This window comes from Apus apus, chromosome 3, assembly GCF_020740795.1.
Source record: "Apus apus isolate bApuApu2 chromosome 3, bApuApu2.pri.cur, whole genome shotgun sequence".
Lineage (NCBI taxonomy): Eukaryota > Metazoa > Chordata > Aves > Apodiformes > Apodidae > Apus > Apus apus.
Window position 1 is genome coordinate 105,428,471 of NC_067284.1, and position 23,779 is coordinate 105,452,249.

At 39.4% G+C, this 23,779-nt stretch overlaps 1 protein-coding gene across 10 annotated transcripts in view; it reads left to right on the top strand.

Moving 5' to 3' along the window:
- Positions 1-23,779, top strand: part of HMBOX1 (homeobox containing 1) — a 128,854-nt gene that overhangs the window by 87,596 nt on the left and 17,479 nt on the right. For 2 of the 10 annotated variants that reach the window (XM_051614387.1, XM_051614389.1), the window contains exons 7-10: positions 17,269-17,351; positions 19,501-19,596; positions 21,275-21,369; positions 21,574-21,705. In XM_051614387.1, the coding sequence (XP_051470347.1) occupies positions 17,269-17,351; positions 19,501-19,596; positions 21,275-21,369; positions 21,574-21,705 (406 nt within the window). The remainder of the gene's footprint in view (positions 1-17,268; positions 17,352-19,500; positions 19,597-21,274; positions 21,370-21,573; positions 21,706-23,779) is intronic. The other 8 variants (XM_051614393.1, XM_051614394.1, XM_051614392.1 and 5 more) reach the window with 7 other exon arrangements.

A 23,779-nucleotide genomic window follows, 5' to 3' on the forward strand; every position in this document is an offset into this window, starting at 1 on the left:
TGTCTTGTCCCAAAGATTTTTTTTTTCCTTCTCTCTACTTCTTTTCAACCCCTCTCATTAGAACTATGAAATTGAAAATTCCCTTAGGGTTTTCTCTTTTATAATGAAGCTGTGTTGTCTTTTTTTTTTTTTTTTTTTTGGTGTGTGATTGGTACTTCTCTAATCTTATGTTGGAATTGACATTTATGTCCTTTTTTAGGCAAAAATATATACCCATGTTTAAGGCACTTTTGTTGACTGCCATTAAAAGCTGGGGAGGGGGAGATGAGTGTTGTGTTTTAAGTATATGCTTTATCCAAAGATTAAAATATGTGTAAATTCTGCTCTGAACAAAATGAATACTACATCAGTTGAAAGTATTTCAGTTTGTCTATGGAGCAGGGACTTTGATTTTTGATTGAGGATTATTTGGTTTGATTTTATAGGTCTGTTTGTGGTTTTTTTAGCACTTGTCTGTGCTCTTGAAGCATCCCTTTGTAAAGATATATTTAAACTAATTAAGTTAATTTAAATTTAAATTAAATTAAAGATGATACCTATTGTCCCCATTTCATAGATGGCAAAAAAGGGTCAGATGTTTCAGTTGGCTTTGTGATCCGAGGCAACTTTATTCATAAGAGAAGTGGGTTTAGATTTCCCAAGATAGTGAGGGTATAGTTTCATGATATAGCTGAGCCGAATTAACAGTTTGTCACCATCTCATCCTTAGGTGTTACCATGTCTGATCCCTCTTTGCAATTCCTCCTCTTCAGTTTCCCTGCTCCTGCCACCCTGCATTGTGCCAGTTATGTTTCTTATGTTTCAGTATGATGGAAATACCAGCCAATTCAGCTTGGTTCAGAAAAATGAAATCCTTTTCATTTCCCTCTGCACTCTACTGAGTTGGTTCAGCTTGCTGTGCAATGAGGGTGTTCCAGAGCTGACTCAGGACAAATGACAGAAGAGCAGAGGGAAGGGGAAGTTGAACAAAAAGATGTACAAATTTTCCATGGTGCTTTTTGATCTGCTTAGGCTTTTTTGTTCTGATTTTGTTTGGTTTGTGTTGGATGAGTTTGGTTTGGTTAAAAGCATGATCATGCTGATAGTTGTGTTGGCATCATGGAAGAGGTGTCCCTTGGTTCTTGCCAGGGAGCAGCAAGGTATTAGCCTGGTTTCACTGCCAAACTGGACTCGTTTGTCCACGTTGTATTCTTGTTCCTCCTTTAAAGTGGACCCAAACTGGCAAGGAAAGCCTTTTCCAAACCAAAGGCAGTCCCTGTTGCATCTCTGTCAGCTGCATGCTTACACTGTAGAATGTTGAGCATTGTCTGCCCTCCTGAAGGAGGCACCTTCTGCAGTGGCCCTGGTGGGCCAAGCTGGGCCGGCAGAGCCCTGTGCATGGTTCTGGGTCTGAGCAGTATCAGTCCTGACGTGCGGTATTAGAAATTCTTCCGATTGTGAAAGCGCTATTACTGCAGCTCTCCTGAGCGCTGGGGCTTCCACGGCTTCCCTGGGGAAAATGAGAGCTCTATTAGCTCCTGAAATTCAGTTAGGAAATTTTCTTAGTTAATTTCATCCCATTACTCTTAGTTATGTCTCCTAGCAGAACCTTAATACCAGCCCCATAGGGGATCTAAGTTTCCTGTGCAAAGCTTTGGAGGAGATTTAAGTTTTGGATTCATTGCGTTTCTCCCTTTTCAAGCTGACAACAGAGCAGGAAGTAATGTCTTTTGACCTCTTCCATTAGGCTTGTACATTGTTAGAAACAGAACATCAGTTTCTCATCAATGTAACAATGTCCACTGTATGGCTCAGGAATGCTGCTCATTTTCCTCAGCTTTGTTTCAAAGGCTGTTAGGAGGTGGGGAGAGCTGAGAGATATGCTCTGCTGTCCCTGTGACCCTCAAATGTCATTGAACCTTTCGGTGACTTTTCGTTCTCAACTATAAAATATTTACTACATGTTTGGGAGCCTAAGCCAAACCAAAGAAAGGATGAGCAAGGTGCTTAAAAGCCTGTAACTTTTGGGTTACTGAGGAAGATTTGTGCTGGGCATTAAGAAAAACCTTATAACTTTGGAAATGGTTGAGCACTAAGCAGTTATCTACAGCAATTACGGAACATTTATCAGGAGCAAATTAGCTAAAATCTGTCAGAATGGTTCTGATACATCAAGTCACAACTTTACATTATTTTCCAGCTCTTTCTATTCTATCATAAGATGCTTGTTAGTCAGCAACTTGCTGTGGGAAGTTCAACTTCATTAAGTCCTTTGAGATGTAGGAAGGGAGTAGTTTTTAGGATCTTTGTTTGCTGTTCATCCTTGTGAAGTGCTTTGAGATCTGTGAGTGCAGGCACTTTGCAGAGGCATTTAGTGAAGTTCACTTGGCAGTTTAGACACAGGCAAGATCTTTTTATTGTCTGAAAGTTCAAGCGGTTTGGCTCAGGGTCATTGCTGTACGTCTTCATAAAATGCAAGAGCAGCCATTTTATGCTTGCTACACAGTGTTTTTCTTATTTTGTATTAGATCAAGCTATGTTCCCTCTTAGACATGCATAATGTGCAGGCTTCCTATTCTAATCAGCTGTAAGCAAATCCCAGTTGTTTGGTAGATTGCATGCAGTAAAATATGCCAGGATGTCTGCCGAAAGTGCTCGCCAGACTCTGGTCTCTTGAAGGATCCAGCACCTAATGAGTTATTTTTCTTTTTCAAGGAGCTCAGGTGCTTTTTTGTATCTTTGTGTTATCTCTCTTTCTTTTTTTTTTTCTTCTTCTTTTTTTTTTTTAATATAATAAAAATGGGATCTGTGGGAGGGGCAGCTCCTTGCAGCAGACTCCAGATAAAATTTTTATACCTGCCAAGGTCAAAATAACTGAAATCAACATTTGTAAAAGAAGCCTTGTCAATCTGACCTTCCACAGCACTGTCTGGTGCAATAAACCCGCATTTTAAGAATAAGAATAATTTTCTAGTCCAGATACCCTTCTGTTTTTCTCCAGGACCAGTTGAGACACTTCTATATTCTGTCTCCCTGCTCAGTAAGGTAAGAAGCAGGATCTCATCCTCAGTTACAGAATTGTCTCCTCATAGCACCAAAGCAATTGTCATACATGTGCGTTTGGAAGTCTTTGTAAGTGCCCAGATGCTTTCAGTGAAGATGCAAAAAGGCATCTCTGTTGCTTACTATGCAGTCTAATATAATTTTTACTGGCTCCAGTAGCACCAGTGTGTGGGAGGATCTGTAAGACCTAATTTACCTCTTAAACTATGATTGGCTTTTAAGAACATCTGCTGGCTCTTCTAGGGGTGTCCCAGCTCACAGCCCCCATACTTGAGTGTACCACTGAATGCTTCCATGTGCAATGTCCAGCTGCCCTCTTTGCCCCTGCAGTGATACCATGTCACCATCCTCAGCATGTAAAGCTGCTGGGGAGGTGCACAGGTGGAGAAGGAATAGAGACAACCTCTTTTTGACCTGTGTTCCTACTAGGAAAACATGAGTGTGACATGACAGATCTGAAGAGCACCATGAACTGCTTAGTATCTGCCTAGGTCAGCCTTGTTCAAGAGCAGCTGTTTTGTCCTTGGGTGCCTTTTCCAGTTCCATCTTTTGTCCCTGGCACAAGGGCTGGCTTTCTGATATGTGTCAGTAACGCACCAGCACTGTGGAGTTCTGGTGTGTGACTGAAGCTTCAATGTTTGTCAGTAAGTGATGATGGTGATGATGGTGTTTGTAATTCTTTCTACCTGTCCTCTCCAGCCTGGGACTAGTTCATACACGGATAGCAATTATATGGCTGTGGACCAAAGCTTTTGTCTCCTACCCTAGTTGTTGTTTTTGTTGTTTTTTTTTAATCCTGCTATTGCATCTGTGAGCCTTCTTATTATTCTCACAAATATGTAATTACTTCTAAAACCTGCTAAGGTCTTCAGGGTACTTCAAGAGAAGTAATTATGCCTCATTTCATTTTATATGCTAAAATGTGTTTAAAAACTTGGAGGTCTCTTTTGCCTGGGTATCATGAGAAAGAATAAGAAAGAACATTGCATTTACCTTCCTGTGATCATTCTTTGTACATCTTACTATCAGTGCCCTGCTTTTTTATCTTGTCTCTGAACTAAGCAGTCCTGCTATTATCTCCTCTCAGATGGCAAGACTTCTCTGGCCTCTAATAACATTCATTGTCACTCTTCTCTGGACCTTTTCTATTTCTGCATTCAATTTTTAGTGACCCAGGGTGAGAAGGGACAGGAGCAGAACTGATTACCATATTTTCAGGGTGAATATTCCAGCTTATACAAGCAGCTGAATCTGATTCCTGTTGTTCTCTGACCTCCTAACATCTGTGTTTTGCTGATCACTTCTGTGTATTGATTGAGACTATGTTTTCTTTGAGTAGCCCGGAATGTGTCTCTTTACTCAATAGTTACAACTTTTAAAAACCTGTCATGTATTGAGGAGTTTGAATTTGTTCTTTCTGTGTACATTACCCTGCTTTATGCAAAGATAGGAAATGTAGTTCAGTCATGTGACTGTTTACATATTTTTGAAATTCACAGCAGTTATCTGCTTTATTTGTATCCAATATAAGTAATTGACTTTCCAGAACCTTATTTGATGTAACTGTTAACATTGATCATTTTAGGTCACAACTTTTCTGAGACTAGGGCTTTTATTCTGTCTATACACAGAGCCTAGTGCGCTGGGCTCTTTACAGTCATGTTGAGACCTCTCCTGGCTTAACTTAGGATGAAGCCAATTTTATTTTTACTGACTTTTTTCCTTTAGAGAACTCTTTTTTAACTAGCAGCAAGTTTTCCAGGTACTGAACTGATAACTCTGGAATGTTTATGTTACTGCTGAGAAGCCAAGGTCACTGCTTTACTTGCTGAATCTGGGGCCTCAGCTGCTAAGGGAGCAGAAGAATCGTGTCTGCAGCCCTCACGTAGGGAGGAGTGGACTAGACAGACGGCATAATTAACCAAAGTCTTCCATCCCATGTATCTACATAAGGTTGGTGTTAGATCAGGGATCACAGAAGTCAAGCCCCTTCCTGCTGCTTCTTCCCTTCTCTTCCACCCATGGCCGGCATCTGGGGAAGACTCCGTTTCTCTATCACCGCTGATCCCTGGGCTCATGCATTCCTGACCCTCGTAACTCTCCCCTCAGCTCCTGCCTGCTCTGCCCCGCTCTCTGGCAGGGTCTGGGACATTTCAGAACTGCTCACAGCTCAGGAGATGCTGTAGGAGTCGGTGAGGGTGGGGGGAGGTAATAGGGTTTTGCACATTCTTGCACATACTTGTATATCATTGTACATCTTTTCCTTTATCGTTAGTATCTAATTAAAGCTGCCTAGTTAAGTTTTCAATCCAGAAAGTCTCTCTCCTTCATTCTCTCTCTCCTTCCCTACCTGGGTGAGAGAGGGAGGGGATCGAGAGCATTGTTGTTGCTGATTCAATTGCTGATCCTGACTCAAACAATGACGAGAGCTCTAGATGCTGCTTACTGTAAGGACAGTGTAAAAATATAAGTCTAGTGCTGTGACTTACCTCTCTGTGAGCTTTCTTCTATACCAACACTAGACTTTCTGTAATCCTTCATGGTATTCTTCTTCCTGTGTCTGTATGCAGAACTGAATAGTAACAAAAAGCTCATATTCATCATAGAATGCCAGGTTGAAAGGGACCTCAAGAGTCATCTGGTCCAGCTTTTCTAAGTAGAAACATGGTAAGATGAGATGACCCAGCACCTTGTCAAGCTGAGTCTTAGAAGTGTCCAGTGCTGAGGAAGCCACCACTTCCCCAGGGAGTTCATTCAAATGTCCAATGTGTTATTACATATTAATAGCTACATCATTTTCTTACCAATTAACATGATTTCAGATGATAGGGGAAGTCATTAAATACTTGTCACAGTAACTCTTAACTGGACCCTGGGATGTTCAGTCTACATTTTGTGTAGCTGTTTTATAATGACTGTCACTGTTGGTTGTCTGGAACTAAATTTCTTGATCGTATTAGAACCCGTGTAGAGGTGACGTGTCTCTGGATGTGCTCTAGTGCTGGAATGTAACATCCATACTCTGCTCTCTCTGTGTCTGTACTGAAGGAGCTTGAGACAGTGCTGGGGAGTGTACTTGGTATTTGTGAGCAGGCTCCCGGGAAGATTAGCAGATTAGGCAGTGCCAAATGGCTCCCTGGGCAATGACAAGCACAAGAGACCATAAGGCTGTGATCATTCGTTTCCCTTTTGGCTCTTTTTCAGATTCTTTAAAATCCTGAGAAAGAACTAGACAGCCCTGACCTGCCAAGGAGTGTTGTTCCTGGTCCAAATTCAGCTAAAAGGGATAGTCAACGCTCATAGTGAGATTTACCTGACCTGTATGTAATATTATCCATGAAATAAACCCACTTAAGTGAATTACAAAATTAACTTTTTGAATGATCTGGAAAGCATTTGGAAGGAATCAGTAATCAGGTTGGCACCTTGTCACCTCTTGCTTTGATGCAGCCAGCTGTCAGCATAAAGTATATGTGAGCACCATCCAGCTCAAAACACTGTTGGATTTGCCCATTTCTGGTTTCTAGAAGGTTGTAGAGCGTTCCTGCCGACTCTCACTGCAGCTAGTCTCTGAACAGAGTCCAAACCTACCTTAGTGAAACTAAATTCTCTGCCATCTAGTAACAGATGTGAGGTCTATATACAAGTAATAAACAGAGTAATTACAAGGAGAAGTAAGGGAGCAAAATTCCTAGGAAAAGCTCTAAAGTATGTTGCATCATGTGTTTATGGGCTCTTGGTCAGACTGAGGAGCACTTTCAACAGACTAAAAATAATGCTTTATCAGAGAACCATATGGGCTTTATCCACAAAAGTCACTGCCACATCCTATATCACATCCTGGATTCTTTTTTTTTTTTTTTTCGTCCAGGATAGCACAATTGACCCTTTTTTCTTTGAGTCTCCTTTGGAATATGCATAAGTTTTAATTTGTTTTGAATTCTATGCTGTTTGTGAGGAACTCTGTCGACAGAATAGAAGACATGGATGTGTTCCAAAGAGCTTTTTTAATATAATTTCCTTATAAAGAAAAAAGAGTAAGAAAGTAGGGTACATAAGTACAAAATATATATGAAAAAGTAATCTGATTTGTTGCTTATTGTTTACATAGATTGGTTCTCTTTAGTTTCTGCCGGCGGCGAGGGAAGCAAGCAGTCCAGAATCAATGTGATTGATAAAGCAAGCTTCGATTTATTGAATACACAGTGTTACTTTTATACCCTTTTCCAAACCTACATGTAGTGAATTCATTGGATAGTAACCACACGTAGTGAATTCATTGGATAGTAACTACTTGTAGTGATTTCACTGGACGGCAACTACTTGCAGTGATTTTACTGGATAATAACACACATCTGAGTTCCAGGGTTCTTCCTTGTTTTCTATCATTCTACTTCTCTACCTTGTCCTTGAGTTAGTTTAAGCTAACAGAGATTGTTTATACTTGTGTTAGGCTAAAAAAAGAGATTGCTTGTACAGCTGCTGTTTGTGCTACACTCTCAAGGCCTCTCGAGGAGATAGCAGGGGCCCATGGCCCTGCTGCTCAAGCCATTCTGCAACAAGTTTCTAAATGCTCCTTGATGTTCTCTTAATCACAGAAGCATTGGCCTGAGACTTCCAGTCTCATATCCAGGTTCTCTTTTTTAGTTAACCTTTCTTATGTCCTTTTCAGAAGCTGATTAAATTCACTATCATAGAAGCAGGTATAGCCAAGGGTACAAGAACCCACTAAGAGATGGCTACCCAGCAGGGCATTAACTGTTTCAGTGGCTAGATATCTGCATTTGTTGCATTGTATGTTAAATCATACTACCGTGACTTAACAGACAACAATCTTTCTATTACTTCCAGTTTTGTGTATATGAGGTGTGTTGGTGGTTTTGTTCCCAAAGTGCATAACCTTGCATACTGCACTGTTAAATTTCTTTTTAGTTCTTGCCCATAGGTTTGTCTATGGTAATTCTGTGGTACTTTTTATAGTACTTCAGTTCTCTGTATTGACATGGCTTCTGATTTTGTCATCAGCAGATTTCATTTCCATGTTCAGACATTGTGTCAAGATAATTTAGTGTTTTTCATTCTTAAGATACTCCAAATATGGTACTTGAGGAATATCACTGATTCCAAGTAATTCTTTTAAATTTTCAGCTCAGTTCTTAGTTACGTTTCCTTTCTACCCTATCTTCTAATAATACTGATCTTTTTTTTTTCCAAAATTATGAGTAATTTCCTAATTGTGATCGTACCACGTGTTACTGAAGTCCAAAAAGAATAAGGATTAATTTTTCTGGACATAGGACATTAAGTCAACAACTCCTCAGTTGCTCTTAGTTGATTACTACCAGTACTATTTTAGTCATGCTTCCTGAAGAGATGAGACATCCCCAGGGAACTTGGCTCTTCTGAGGTGGAGTAGCAGTGACATTTAAGAGGAAGCACATGGCTTATGACTGGGAGCACAAATGTAGGAGTAAGGAGCTGCAGATTCATGTCATAGTGCTGTGGCTGGTTTCTGGTGTCGTATCTCTTAACTTTGCTGTTCTTTCACCTGTAAAGAACTTCTAATGATATTAAAGAATGAGATTTAAGAACACAATTTCAGAATACTTTTAAGGGTTTATGATCTGGTTATAGAAAGTGCTCTTGAAATACAAAGCATGATGGGTGTTTTTTAATGAAGTAATACATTTGGGTCCTTGGAACTTATTATTTCCAAGGTAGCTATCCACAAAACCACAGAATTGTCAGAATTGGAAGGGACCTGTAGAGATCATCTAGTCCAACCCCCCTGCTTAAGCAGGATCCCCTAAGGCACATTACTCAGGAAAATAAAAACTTGTGGATCTTTGAGGGGAAATGCTAGTGATTTAGTTGGAACTTGTCAGCTCATGCTAAGCTTTATTACAAATCTCAGGTTTAGCATTTTTCCCTCTCCTGGAGATTTAGGACAAAGTGAGACTTCAAGTTTTATAACCAGAAGGACTATAGTTTTGAAAAACCTGACCTTACAAAAGCTGAACTAATAACTTGAGGGACTTTGCTGCTTACACTTGACATTCTGCACATACATTTTTTGTTATACAGTGCTGAACTTCCCTTGAAGACACAATTTTGAGGCCAGGATAGGCTATTCTTCTAAAAATACCTTACTCTAGATGAGCAGAAAACTGAGTTCTGACTAAATTTAGTATTTTCTTGAAGAGAGCAGAGAATAATGTTTTGAGTTGAGCAATGTAAAATCCAAGTCATACATTTTTCTATTTATTTGTGTTGTCATATAAAGCCTTGGAATCCTCTGTTCTTTTGCAAGAAGTATCCCTAATTACCACAGTGTTGATTATAGTACATCTCCCTGGAAAGCTGAGTCATCAAGCCAAAAAAAAGCCCTTAAAGGTGGGTGAGCTCTTGATTTCTGCAAGGTCTCAGCACTTTTTGGAGACCTAGATAGTTCTTAAACATCTCTTCTCCTGTACAAAGTTTAAAAATGTAGATGAGATGTTTGTTTGACAGTTGTTTTCTGATCTTGTTCATCAATTGGTTAAGACCAGAGGATTTCATGCATGTAAATGTCCCTGTAGTGTGTAGGTCTAAATTTAAATACTGCAAGTAAATAAAGGAGAACAAGAGATACTATTATTCATGCTTAGATACCTTGTTAGGAAGAGCTTTGAAGGTGCTGTATGATCGCACCAACCTGTTGTTGAAATATTACAGAACAATTCTCACTTTATCATATTGTGATGTTTTAGTTACTTGCTAGTTTTTTAAAAAAACAACTCCTTTTATTTTTTTTTCCCTTTTATTTTGTGAACAGTTAACTGTGTTAGTTTCAGGGGCCTGCAACACCATTAATCTTCAGGATAGTCATAAATATTTAGCCATTGTCTGCTGTCAGTGTCTTCAAGGTGCCTTAAGCAGAAAGTATCTGTGTGTTTCAAATTGCTAAAAACTCCACACCTTTCTACTCAGAAGAGAGCTATTGTGTAATTTCAAGCATACTCTTATCACCAAATCCAATTACAAGGACGAGTAAATCGCCACCTCCGATGTCTTAACTGTTCTTGTTTTAATTGTTAATTGTCTCAACAGTAGGGTGCTGTAGATTAGGAGGCAGAGATTATCTTTTGCAGTTATGAGGCTTTCAGAGCTTTTTTTCAATTAATTCTGTTTTTAAACAAAATTTAGGATAATTTTAATAGCTTGATAGGATTGTGTTGGTGCTTGAAACAGCTGTCAAAATACTTAGAAAATTATTTTTTAAAAATGAGAAACTTGATGATGTTATAGCAGCTTTGAAGGTCATACAGTTTTATGCACTCCAGTGAAAGGTGTATTTCTGGTGGTTTAATCTACATTGCAGAGCAGATTCCTGCTAAGAAGTATCAGTAAAATGTCTTGTCTCGGTGTTTAGGCTCTGATTTGTAAAACTAGAATAGTCAGCTCTATTGTATGAGTTTTTTACATGTGTACTGAAAGGGCTATGCAATTTATGTACACAGGTGCATTCTAACAAATAAAGTAATTACAATTTATGAATGTCAGGGGCTCTAAGTCATCTAGTCCTGTGGGGATGATCTCTCCAGGTTTGCACTTTCCATGAAAAGAAGTTCAAGAATAAAATGTCTCTTAAGGTGAGACTTAAAAATTGTTTTCTCCCTGGACAGAGAGTACGGAAGTACCTTGGGGTTCAAAGCTTAAGCTAGGAATGAGATACAGGTTTTTAAAGAATGAGGATTTTTACAATTTGATTCCAAAGCTTACTTAAGTTATGGAAGATTCTGCATTGGACAAAATCCCAGATTTTTATGTTGGGACTGGGTATCTCTGTAGGTCAAAGACAAGATCTGGGCATAATGCCAGAATTGCTGAGAAACCGCTGGCCAGTGCTGTAGAAAAAGGTCAAGCTAGAGTCTTACAGTGGTTTCTTCAGTCCTTTAAATCCAGAGACCTATGAGAGCTAAATAAATGATAGTGCTATAGGGGAACCAGCCGAGAGCTGCAGCAATTATATTCATCAGTGGTTTTTTGGGATTGGGATTTTTATTTTTTATGTTTGTCTTTTGCCTGGGTGAAAGGTACAGTTGAGCTGATGCTGTAGGAATGTCTAGATTCAAATTCATCTGCTTACATCCAGAGAGCTGCAGTTCTCTCATCCTTGGCTGGTATCAAGTGCAGAAGTGTCTCACCAGATGTTTCCTGTAGCAAATAACCGGCGGTTAGGTTTTTCAGTTTTGGGCGGGAAGAAAAAGCAGTGTCTTCAGTGTAATTCTCAGCTTCCGTCAGAGTTTATCTGTTAAGAGGTTATATTTGAGCTTTAATTTTGCTGTCTAGAATAGAAATTACTTTCCTATATATTATGGGGTGAACTGTTTAGTTGACATGCATGCTCTCATTGTAGAATCTGTAGAAATATCAGTAGATAAAATGGGTGGTGTCATCTGTTGACCTCACTGAAAATGGCATTAGTGATATTCTTGGCCAGTATTTACTGAGAAATAAACTAGTCATTACACTTTCCGATGAGATTATGCTTTGAATGTCACTTTTCTGACAGTCTGTCTCATGCCACACAGAGATGAGATCTCAGGCACAGATGACAGACTAACTTCAGAAATATTTCCATTGATTTGACAGCCTGAATAAGAGTTCAGTTAAAAGCCACAAAGACTAAAACAATGACCTCTTGCTACAGGGTGATACCATGTTGATAAATACACTAATGAAAGATAAAGGAGGTAACTATATTTGAGTATTTTATGTAAGTTGTCAGTGGAAAGCAGAGGTACCATTCGAAGGGAAACTAGATAGGGAGCTGAAATTACAAGCAATCTTATCAAAGACAAAAGAGCAGCTTGCACTCTTGTGTATTTTGAGACACTAGAGGATCTGGCAGGAAGTTCAGTCCCTGGGACTAGAAAGATCTTCTGTTCATCTACAGGGTTCAGATGGGAGCTGGGGAAAATGGGCAGTTCTTTTTTTTTCCATATGTCCCTGGGCCAGTTGCCAAGTCCATCACTCGGCCTTTGCTTTTAGCATCGGTAAGAGGGTGTGTGTGAGATGCCACTGAAAGAACTGGTCCCAGCTGCGTGTTTCTGCTGTCACCTGCCCGCCTCCCTTGGCTGCACAACCACTGCTCTTGGCGTGGGTGGAAAGCTGGACCAGAGAAGCAACTGGGCAGAAAACCTTCCCACAGAAAAGGGAATGAAGGAGAAGATAGGACCATTCCTTTCAGTGTGTGCTTAAGTTCTGTTAAGCTGTACTGCAGCCTGAGTCTCAGGGAAAATTATCTTTGCTGAAGCTGATGGAGCCCTGGCAAAGGTTCTGGGATGTTTCCCTCGCAGGGGCTTCCCAGTCTGATGGAAGTGGGAACCCAGAGACACAAACACAAAGTTAAGGGAGGGAGTGAACTTGCAGCACATCTGCTCTTCTTCAGTAAATATCCATCTGCGTATTCCTACCTCCTGTTAATTGCAAGGTAAATTATCCTTCTTCCCAGTGAGGTTGACCTGATGTACACATACCTGAATTACCTCACCTCGAGTGTGTGTAATTCTCTGTAAGGGCTGACCTGCAGTGAATTGTTAATATGCAACGCTTTTGAGCCTCTCTGCTTTGAATCACTTCCACACTTAGAAGCTTTTACTGTTATGTCATGCTATAAACTAAACCTTTGCCCAGCCTGGAGCATTCTAAGCAATGCTGGAGTTTTGTCTGTCTGTGTCTGACATCCAACCCCATGAAAAAACACGGCACATGCGCGTCCTTCTGCTGCTCTGTCGCTTGGGTCGTTTCAAACACTTCCCTGGTAGCTGCAAAGCTGATACGGAGCAGCAAAACTTCCACTGTGGATTATCAGAAACACTACTGAGGCATTGCTTAATGCATCTGATATCTAAGCCTGGATAACAGAAGCTGTACAGCTGAGCAAAAAAAGATTGGCAGTTATTGCAGGAATTCAGATAGGGGCACCTTGCTAAAGAGGGGGGGAAATGCGTTTCCTTCCATTACAGAGCCTGGGGCTGAGATGGATTCTTTCTCTGTCATTGTCCTAATCACATTATCCCTGAAAGAAGGAGGATTTCTCTGAATCTGCAATTTTTCTAGACTTCAGTGTTATTGAAATGAAACCACTTCAAGGATATCTACATTCTTTACCATCATATGGATTCTCATCTCATGTAAATTATTTGGCCACTTTTCATTTTAATCCTCCACTGTCATTTTCTACAAAAGAGATCATTTGGTTTCTTCATTGAAGGTATTCAGCTGACAGCTGCCCTTTGTCAGTGTGCCTTTGCAGGATTCACTTGTGCCTACTCTTTTTTCTTTTTTTCCTTTTAAGTTTCTATTGCTTTATATTTTCCATCTGTAGTTTTCAGGAACTTTTCCAGTCATGAACAGGTTGTGGTTTGTAGTTGTGAAGAGAAATTCAGACATTCTGCGTTCTTTCCTTGTCCCTTAGCAAGGGTAAACCTTGCAGATAAGTAACAAAATTGAAGGCAGATTAATTACTTCCCCGCTTTCAAGAAGAACCATAATCAGAAAATTCAGCGTGATGACAATTTTCTACATGAGCAAACCAAACCAGGCAATGATGAAGTATGGAATTTCTTGCCATGGGTTCTTGTCTTGAAAACTCGGTTATTCTCACCTACTTTTCAGAAACGTTGAGAGATTTTAAATGTGCTTTGTGTCATGGTATGTTACCCGCAAGTCCTCTTAGGACTTCAAAGTAAGTGATGGGAACGAAACATTAATATGTTAGTAGAGTGTATATGTGTAGAATTTGGAGGCTGAGGATTAAAAATCAACTCTTGTGGCTGAGGCTGTATGGTTTTGATTACCTGTAGCTATGAGACCTTTTAAGATTGAATACTCCTTAGCATGATCTGATTTTTCTCTGATAAAACCAGCTGACCATCTCTATCAAAGCTTAAAAGCACAATATGGTGATGGAGAAGAATATTATGAGGAGAACTTGAGAAGAAAGTCCAATTTTGGGAAGCATGAGTTGAGGGTTGGACAAGTTCATAAGTAGCTTGAATGTATGGGAGAAGGAGGAGGCACGTCATTAATGTGGATGAATAAAACAGCAGGTAGAAGGAGAGGCAGGTACTAAAATTACTGTGCAAACTGAATTTAACTACTTAGTTTCCTCCCAGCTCCACTCTAGTAGAACTGGCTTAACTTAGTGATCTCCATGAAAAAGTATCATTTGCCAGGAGAGCTACCTGAAAACAGAAATTTTTGGCATTTTTTCATAAAACAGGGATTCAGAATGTAAAGAGTTTCAGATTTTGAAGTGGGAATAATTTTTCTTGTGGAAACTCTCAGACATGTATGTTAGAAGATAAGAAGTCTGGGTTAGAATTTAAAGAAAATGTCAGAATGATGAAAAATATGTTTTAATCCAATTAAATGAAAATATTTATAGCTTATTCAGCTATAAAATGTGTTAAAAATTAGTGTTTCAGCAGCCAGCTTTTTCTAAATCACAGAAATGATTGAACTACACAAAGAAACTTTCTCATTTGCCAGAGGAGATAGCACATTCATTGTCCAGTTCTAAGTTAGCTCCATCATGGGGAGATTTCCTATTATCGCTGAGAATTGTAAACTTGAGCCCAAGTTTTGTTACTATTAGAACACGTGAGCTTTTTTTTGGAGCCAGGAAAAGTGGCAGTCAGTATCTTGCTGAAGGGATGGTGTTCAGTTACATGGCAAGAGAAGGATCACTAGTGGCTCTTGTGTTGTCTTTTCTTTATTAATTGGTGTCTCAGTTTCTCGCATCAACATAAGACTGGGCAGTTCAAGTATAAACCATTTCTTAATTTTACATCTTTTGTCATTTTTTTCCATAAAGGTAGGCATTGTCGATCAGTTTTGTGATCACAGATGATTTAGATCCATAAAATAGTGTGACATCAGGGTTTCACCTTCTAGTTTCAGTACATCACTGTGTAGATCCGTCAGGTTAGTATTTGTATGCATAGTTATGGCCTTGATTTGTGATTAGGACTCCAGGTCATATGATATATCCACGTAAATAATAGTACAGCAGATTCCAGCTGTGGTATCTTGATGTTCCTTTATGTCATGGCACTTAAAAGAGGAAATAGTTCTTGGCTCTGGACAGAGAGTGGAGATCTCTATTTTGTAGGTGGGAAAGCTCAGATGCTGTCATGAGGCAGTTGGACTGAGTTCCTGAGCTTCTGCTTCTATCACTAAGTACTGGAAAAAAACATTTTCTGGTCTGTTTTCCAATTAAAAAAAAAAAATAATAAATATATATATATATATATCTTTGTGCAGAACATGACCCCTTTGAACAGAAGTTTGTAATCTAAGATAGATACACATATCACTTTAAAGGCTATAATGATGAAACAGTTGATACATCCGGAAAAGGTAAGAGTATAGTTTTAAAAATGTCATGCCCAGAGACTGGGCATATTGCAGAAAAGGGTGGGGGGATAAAAAAATAACCTCTTGCTGATAATTCAGAGAGCTTTCTTGCTGGTACCAGTGAAGTGCCAGCCTCCCAGAAAGTCAGTGTAGCCAAGTTTCCCCCTTTTCAGATCTAATAGCAAAATCTCAGCTGTTTTCTCAGAGTAGGATCCAGCCTGGTGGGAGTTGCAGTTATGGTCAGTCTCTCCAGATTTACTTTGTAAGAGCAATACAGAGGTCTGGGGAAGAAGTAGTGGATGTTTGTGTGTAAATGTGATTGCTTCCAAAGCCCAAAGTAGTAGTAGAGATGTAGTCTGCCCTTCCTTTAGTGACGATGGAGCTACTTCTGTGGTTTCATTTGCTCTCAGCTAGCAAATCAAGTACATTAAGAGTGCAACTAGCTGTGCTAATGTGTCATTTTTCTTAGTCAATGAGTAGCAACTTTGCAGTAGGGCATAGCTGCAACTGTAAATAACACTGTGAACAATGGGATGAAGATGTGGTACCTAAAATTCAAATTGAATGTTCAAAATTTGTATTTACAGTGAATTGAAATAAACTGAAAGTGAAATGGTGAGATCTGCATTAGTACCACTTATACAAAAGAAGGTTGGACAGAAGCAGTTGCTGTATGGAACAGAATTCAGGTTTCCATAGAAAGTAACTGTGCTGGGGCCGATCTACTAGAGGAGAAATATGACCATGGAAAATAATAATTGTCTAAATATGCCTAAATCTCCTGCTACCAAATGATTTACAATTAAAGGACATAACTTACTTTCAAATACAGAGCAGCTGTTCAACAGCTGAACCTGCTGCTGATCGAAGTTGATCAAAGAATTCTTAAGATTATGTATTATTATCTACAGGGAAAAAAATGTAGTAGTTCCTGCTTATGGCATTCTTATCAGACTTGGTTGAAGTAAATAGGACTCTGTTAGTTTTAGTGCAAATCTGATAAGCTCTGTAGAATGTAAATAAGTTCATTAAAATTTGTAAAACACATTAAGTAAAAACCAGTTTAACTTTTATAGGATGTTTCCTGCATATTAAGTGCAATAAAATTAGCATTATTAAGAAAAAGTTATAAAAATATGTTATGATTGATATGTTGTTCTGTGGAACTTTTAAAGTTTTTAAACTATGATTTTTAAAAAAACACTAGTCTGACTCTAGAAGTCTGACTGTATCACTGTGTAATTTTGTCTGAACAATCTTTATATCCTATCTGCCTAAAGTCCACAGTATTTGTGTGTGTTTGTGCATAATATATATATATATATATATATATACACAAGTATGTATGTGTGTATATGTTAACCCAGGGATCAAAATAAATATTGAACAACTCCTGCATTTGTAGGACACTGCTTGACCTGGGGTTATGTCAGGAATAAATAAATAAATAAATAAATAAAAAATTTAAAAAAAAGGCAGAGACATGGCCTGTGATGTCTTCTGACATGATGTGTCACTTGACAGTCTTAACTCCGATATTCATAGCATTGCCTGCTTTGTTGTATCTCCAAGTACAGTATTCTGAATGCTGAGATAATATTCATTTACCTGAGCCATTTGCACGCTTTTATCCACTCTATGGGGATATGACTGTGTGCTTATAACCTTATGCATATACCAGTTTACATAAAATTTACCTCATCTATGTTATCTCTGTAAGAATGATACGCAAACTAGCAGCTGACATCTACTACTGAAGCTGGTTTGGAGTCTTCCTGCTCTGATTTCTGAAAAAACCTTTTTTCCCCCCCTCCTTTGCAGTTACTTCAATGAGAATCAATATCCAGACGAGGCAAAGAGAGAAGAAATTGCAAACGCCTGTAATGCAGTTATACAAAAACCAGGTGAGGAGCTGATCATAGTGTCCTTTCCAAAGGCAACTGCAATTAGATTTCCACATCTCCTGCTAAATTCAGTAAATCTCATTTTATGGCTATTACTAACAAATTTGGTGCTCTCAACTAGTAGTGGGTTTCTTCTTGAGCATTCTGTAATTCTTATTGTTCAGAGCAGCCATACTTGGATGAACTTGGCAATCAATGCAATTTTCAAGCCTAAATGCAACTTAAATTCCCACCATTTGGCATATAAAGTACAAATTGTGTTTCTGAACATTGCATTTATACAGCTTTGTAAATGGCATTGCGAAGAAAATAAATGTCTGAAAGGTTTTCACTCTTTGAATTGAGTTATTTTGGAGTCAGTTATTTCAGAGTACTTATTCAAGAACTCAGTAGTGATCTGAGAATTTTTATTACGCTCCACAGAGGTGGGTTTTACTGGTTCCCTTTTACAGATGGAAAATTTTAAGTTCACAGACTGAGGCTTGTCAGAGGTTAAATAGCAAGTCCTCCTTGGAGGAGTAAGGAGCACAGTTTTCCTGCCTTTCCATTTTCTTTACAGCTTCTAGACAGGGGCCTGGTATTACAGTCTCTGTATTAATAGAAGGCCTTGTATTTGGGTCACCAGGTTGCACTTACCCTGATCCTGGTGAAGTCGTACTTGGGACAGGAGAATGAATATTCAGTGTAGCAATAGTGGATGCACCTGCCTTTGCTTAGCTTCGCTAACCAAACACTTATATAGTTTTTAGAACTTATTTTAGATATATTTAGATTAATTTTTTTTACAACCAAAATAAAAAATTAATGCAAAAGAAAGCTCAGGTGTTTCCTGAACTTTGTAACAGTAATGGGATAGCACAGAATCACAGAGCAATTCAGGCTGGAAGTGACCTGGAGATCATCTGGTCAAGCAGGACCAGTTTAGAATAGGTTGCTCAGGGCTTTACCTTGTTCAGTTTTGAGTATCTCCAAAACTGGAGGTTTTCCCACCTCTGGGTCCCTGGTCCACAGGGTTGAGCACTCTTGTGGCAAAATAGTCAAAACATCCCTTGTTGCAAATTTTTTATGTTGCCTTTTGTCTTTTTGTTGTGGAATCAGAGTGATCTAGTGGGGAGAGCACCAAAGAGCTTAGGATTTTCTTCCTGGCTGAGCTGCTGATTAGTTTAGCAACTTGGAACAAAATGCTTAAACGCTATGTCTCTGACTTGGTAAAATATTGTGAGCATTAGGAGACAGCATAGATTTCCAGATCTTTCTTTGACTTGCCTCATCTGTTATTTAAATTTTCAGTTTGCTGCAATTACATTAATGTTTTGTATGCTGAATAAATAAACTTTGAGAAACAGTCTGAAGCAGGGAAGTCTCATCCTCATGTTGCCTGCAGAGGACTGACATTTTTATGTAGGGCCAAGGCTAGCTGAAGAGGTTTCCATGATGTCCCAGTAATGCTGAATCCCTCCAGGCATCCCTCTTATATGCTGGTGATCAGCAGAAGGGATTGTCTCCTGTGGCTGGCTGGTGGCTATTGGGATTTTATTTGCTGGTTTAAGTGTAAACTTGAGTGATCTGGTTTCCAACATCCCCCCCTGCTCCTAAAAGCTCCTGAGTGTCCTGGCACAATTGGGGTGGTGTGATTAGTGCTGCAGGAGCACGATAGCAGCTGATGGTAGAGAGGAAGGAAAGCAGATTATGGGAGGGACACAAAACCTCTTAATTCATTTTACTGCTGAAGAAAACGTGTCATTGAACTGTATCCTCATGGCACATAGCAAGAGAGCTAGCCCAAGGGTGTGCGATTTGTGGCAGGGCTGTGAATTGAATTTGAGTTTTTTGAATCTCAGTTCTGTGCTTGAACTAGAAAAGCAGACCTCTATTCTCCCACAGCTCTGGATTTAGTTGATTGAAGCTGCAAAGAAAATTCCTGTATTTTGGGTTTTATAGAAAAGAAGAAAGGCTACTTTGTTTTTAGACAGAGATTTGGCATTTATTACTGGGCACAGTACTCTGACGTGAAATTCACTTTATTCTCAGTTATAACAACTTTTCAGTTCTGCCTGTATTTCAGGGCTTTATCACAGGGGTCTTCTGCCTACGTCTGGAATCCAGCAAGTAACAATGCAGTATTTTTTCTTCCCTGCTCCTTTAATAGGAAAAAAGTTATCGGATTTGGAGCGGGTTACCTCCCTTAAAGTGTACAACTGGTTTGCCAACAGAAGAAAGGAAATCAAGAGAAGAGCCAATATCGGTAATGTATCAGAGAGCCTGTTCTCCAGGTTTGGTATGTACACTTGCTCAGGAGAGATGGAAATTGTGTAAGATTATATTAATGAAAATATTAGAGGTTCTGACATCCTTATGAGAAATGTGGAGCAATTTTTAAAATTAGTCTCTTGCTGTTCCAGATTTTTTCTAAAATATAGGCAGGAATTTAATTTATGGAATTTCATCATCTGTGCAGGAAAAATGAGGCAGTTACAAAGTTTTACCGGAAGATTCATTTTAAAAACCAAAGTGATAATTTTGTAGGCTGAAGGAGAATCGTATTTCCCCATGCTCAGGCCCCTTTGGGTATCCAAAATAAAATCTACAATAAAACCTCTAAATATCTGCATTGGAAATAAGGGAAATTGAGGCGATTGGAAGTTCACAACCTTAGCATGCTGTTTAAATGACAGGTGACTGTGGTGAAGGGCTTTTTATTCAGGCCGTAAGTTTCTCTGTATCTGTGTTCCACTGAAATGTGCTTGTTCTTTTCATCCAGAACCTTTCTTACTGCCATCCCTGAGACCCCACAGGGATCTCAGAGTCTAGATGAGTTGTTTTGCATCTCAGATGCAGGCACCAAAGGCTCTGCAAGCTAACTTTTCATTCTGGTTACACCTGTGCTCCTTATTGCTTTCCAAGGGGTTGCACAGTGGCAAGTGGCTGGAACAAAGCAATATTTTTTCAATATTTTTTTCTTGATGATGAGGATAAAACAAAAGTCACTTCAGAGTTAGCCCTGAGGGTTCTTTGTAGCTGATTGTCAGGAAATTAGAAGTGATCTGAGCTTGTATGAAGTAACCTTCGAATGTGAATAAACATAAGACGTGAATGTGAAGATACTCAGATTAGCAGCTAGAATTCAGCAAACTTCTACAGTGCCTGCAAAATTTTATCCACTTAATTAGATACTGTGCAGATTTACATTCACAGTACACAGACAAACACAGATCCATACCTGCCCCATTACCAGTATTGTTGCCCATATTACACCCTTTTGCTGATTGCTTCTTTTTGCCATATTTATAAATAAGAACAATTTCTGTTTGTCATTTAATATGTTACTGAAATTTAACCTAAATTTACTTTTTTTAATGAAACCTATCTCTTGAGAGGCGAGGGGAAACAAAACAAGTTAGTCCAAGGTGGGTGGAGCTATAGCCATATCTATACTATATGGGGAGGAAGGTTGGAAAGAGATGAAAAAGAACCAAAGGGAGCTTTCGATGCATGGATCCTACTGGAAGATGAAGATAAATTGTGTTCTTAAATCCCTTAAGTGCTTAAAAAAATTTCTCCATTTATTTTCAGATGCTCCCTGCCCCCCTCAAATCCTGCCAATCCAAACTATGTGGGAAGATCTACAGGGAATGCCTTTGCCACTCCAGTGCATTAGAAATTAAGCTAATTTCTAATAGGACTGGCTAGAAAGCAAGGACACCTACCCACACACGTCTGTTAGTTGACAGGGAAAACAGTTAGTTCAGGCAAACCAGTATCTGTACGTGTGCTACCTTCCCAAGTACTGGAGAGAGAAGAGGAAGAGGCTAAGAACTAACTGTTCTTCCAGTTATTCTAACTTGCTGAAAAAAAAAAAATGAGTTACTTTTAATTATGGTAATGCATCAGATAAATTAGGGATCCATTTGCTTTTTTCGAAGAAGCAGCAATCCTGGAGAGCCATGGAATAGATGTACAGAGTCCAGGAGGTCATTCCAACAGTGACGACGTTGATGGCAATGACTACTCTGAGCAGGTAAGCATCATGACTGAGCCATGTGGCCCAAAAAGTTCACTCGACATGCAAAGAGGCCCTCTGCCTGCCACAAATCAGATGTCTCTTGTTTTTGTTTTGCTTTTCTGTAATTGTAATGGGGAAAAGTGGAAGGGCACAAGTTCCCCTGTTTAAATGTGTTGAGCAAGCAGTATTCACCCACACGGATTTGTTGTCATACAACAGGACACTTGGCAAGTACGCAATGGGGAGGAAGAGGGAAGATGTTCAGAGGGAGGCAGAGAAGCAGAGAAGGTAGAAGAAGACAGGAGGATCTGCTCCAAACAAGCAAGTTACACCATTCACGCCACACGCAATGTATGAAAAATGTTAGGAGAGTGTTAGCACACACAGTGCACCATGCACAACTTGTGCTCTCCTTACCCCAGCACTGTTCTAGTTATTCACCCTCCAGAAATGATGTTCAGGTCTTTAACAGTTGCTCCCATATATCAGGCACTCACATGCTTCCGTGCAAAACCAGGCACAAGAAGTGTCTCCATGATAGCCTGTGCTTCTGCAAGTTGCTTCTCTGGCACCCAGGCCAGTAGAGCAGTAAAGCCCTGCCCAGGACATTTCATAATGCCTCTTGTCAATCTTGCCCAGCAAAATACTGAACACCCTCCTGTAAGGTGCTGAGCTCCCTCTGTTTGTCTGTGGGGAGTACCTTTCAGGAGCATCTCAGGATCCATCCCTAAGACACTGACAGACAAAGGGTGAAGGGTGGGGGGGAAAGGATTTGATGCTTATTTGGCCCCGTTCCTATTCCATATTGTTCTGCAATGATGTGCCACTGTTTAGATTGTTTAGATATTATCTGTCTTTTTTCTTTTCTTCTTGCATTTTAACTCTTGCCTATTCTCTATTTTTCTTGGTTATTTTTAACCCTTGACAGCAACTTCTTTTTTAAATTCTCTAGCAAAAGAATACCCCTTCCCGCACTCTGAGCCCTCACCTACCCTAAAGTTGGTGACCCTTCCTTCACACACCTTCCTGACAGGTATTGCATCCCCTTCCCAATTTTTCTTCAGGTGTTAGTGTTGGCCAACAGTGTGCTTGGCACCTGTGGACTCTTAACAGTTCACTGACTTTGTTCTGGTTTGAATATGAGCTGTGGTCTGTGCTACACCCAACAGTTGGAGTGGGCAGATTGTTTTTAATTGTCTCATTTGGGAGAAGTAGGTAGGTCTCCCTCACTAAAGGCAGCTGGTGAAGTGTCATAGCAAGTGAGTGTCCTGGAATGAGTCTCTTGCAGACTTGGCTGTGGCCCAGCACAACAGATATCTGGCAGAGGCATTCCCAGCCACTCTGCTTCTGATGGCTATTAAGGCCTTTTTTATAGGTCATCACCAGCAGATTTGGTGGAACCAGCCTTGCTAGTTCTAGATGATGAGAGGCTGTTCTCTGACTTATAAAATATTTTGAAACTGCTGCCAAGCACAGATAATTCCTTGTCAGTCAGATACAGGACCAGAACACAGAGATGAAGCATTATATAGACTCCCAAACTTATGTTTTTCTTGTGTGTTATCCAAAATATTTTTAAAAGATAAATAAATTGGTTATTGAAGTGTAAAGATCTTTGTTTAGAGTGCTTAAAAATTACATTTCTCAGTAATCTAGCTGGGTTCCTCTATGAGGTATAATTAGGCATTAGCAGTGAAGCGGATTAAATGGCAAGCTCTCCTGATGACCACTTAATATCCTTACCTGTTAAAACCATAAATTTTGTTTTCCACAGCCACACTTAAACTCTAGTAACTTTAAAACATCAAAGTTCATCTAAATACTGATGATGGGTCTGAAACTCCAGAAGTCGGGACCTCATATTTCTTATGGTGGTAGTAATTGCTTAGAGGACCTGAGAGTGTGTAGATATCACAATATTTGCTTGACATTTGTTGTGAATTGATAACATTCCTTTAAATAACTTCAGGGTTTTACCAAACCCTGTTTTTTTTGGTCCCTCTCAGCATTTGCCACCTGTCATCTTAATTTAAAAATATGTAATATATATTTTAAATTTCACAAGTCCATCACTTAAAGGCTATTGGAAGACTGATAAATGTTTATAATTTTCTTTCTGTAAGTATATAATTTTATTTTTTTTAAGTGAGATCATCGTGTGGTAAGTATTAGTGCCCCATTTTAAAGAAGGAAAGACACTGTCATTTTGCACAAAGCTCCAGAATCATTTATTTAATAGCTGGAATTACAGTTTGGATATTGCTGATTTTCCTTCTAACACTTGAAAACCAGGCCTTGTTTCTGATGCAAACTGAGAAACATGGACAACTCACTATAAAATCTGTGCTAGAATTGTCAGACTTTCAGGTCTGCTAAAGACCATGGCTGTTATGCACCTGTAGAAGGCAGCCCCTGAAATCCATGC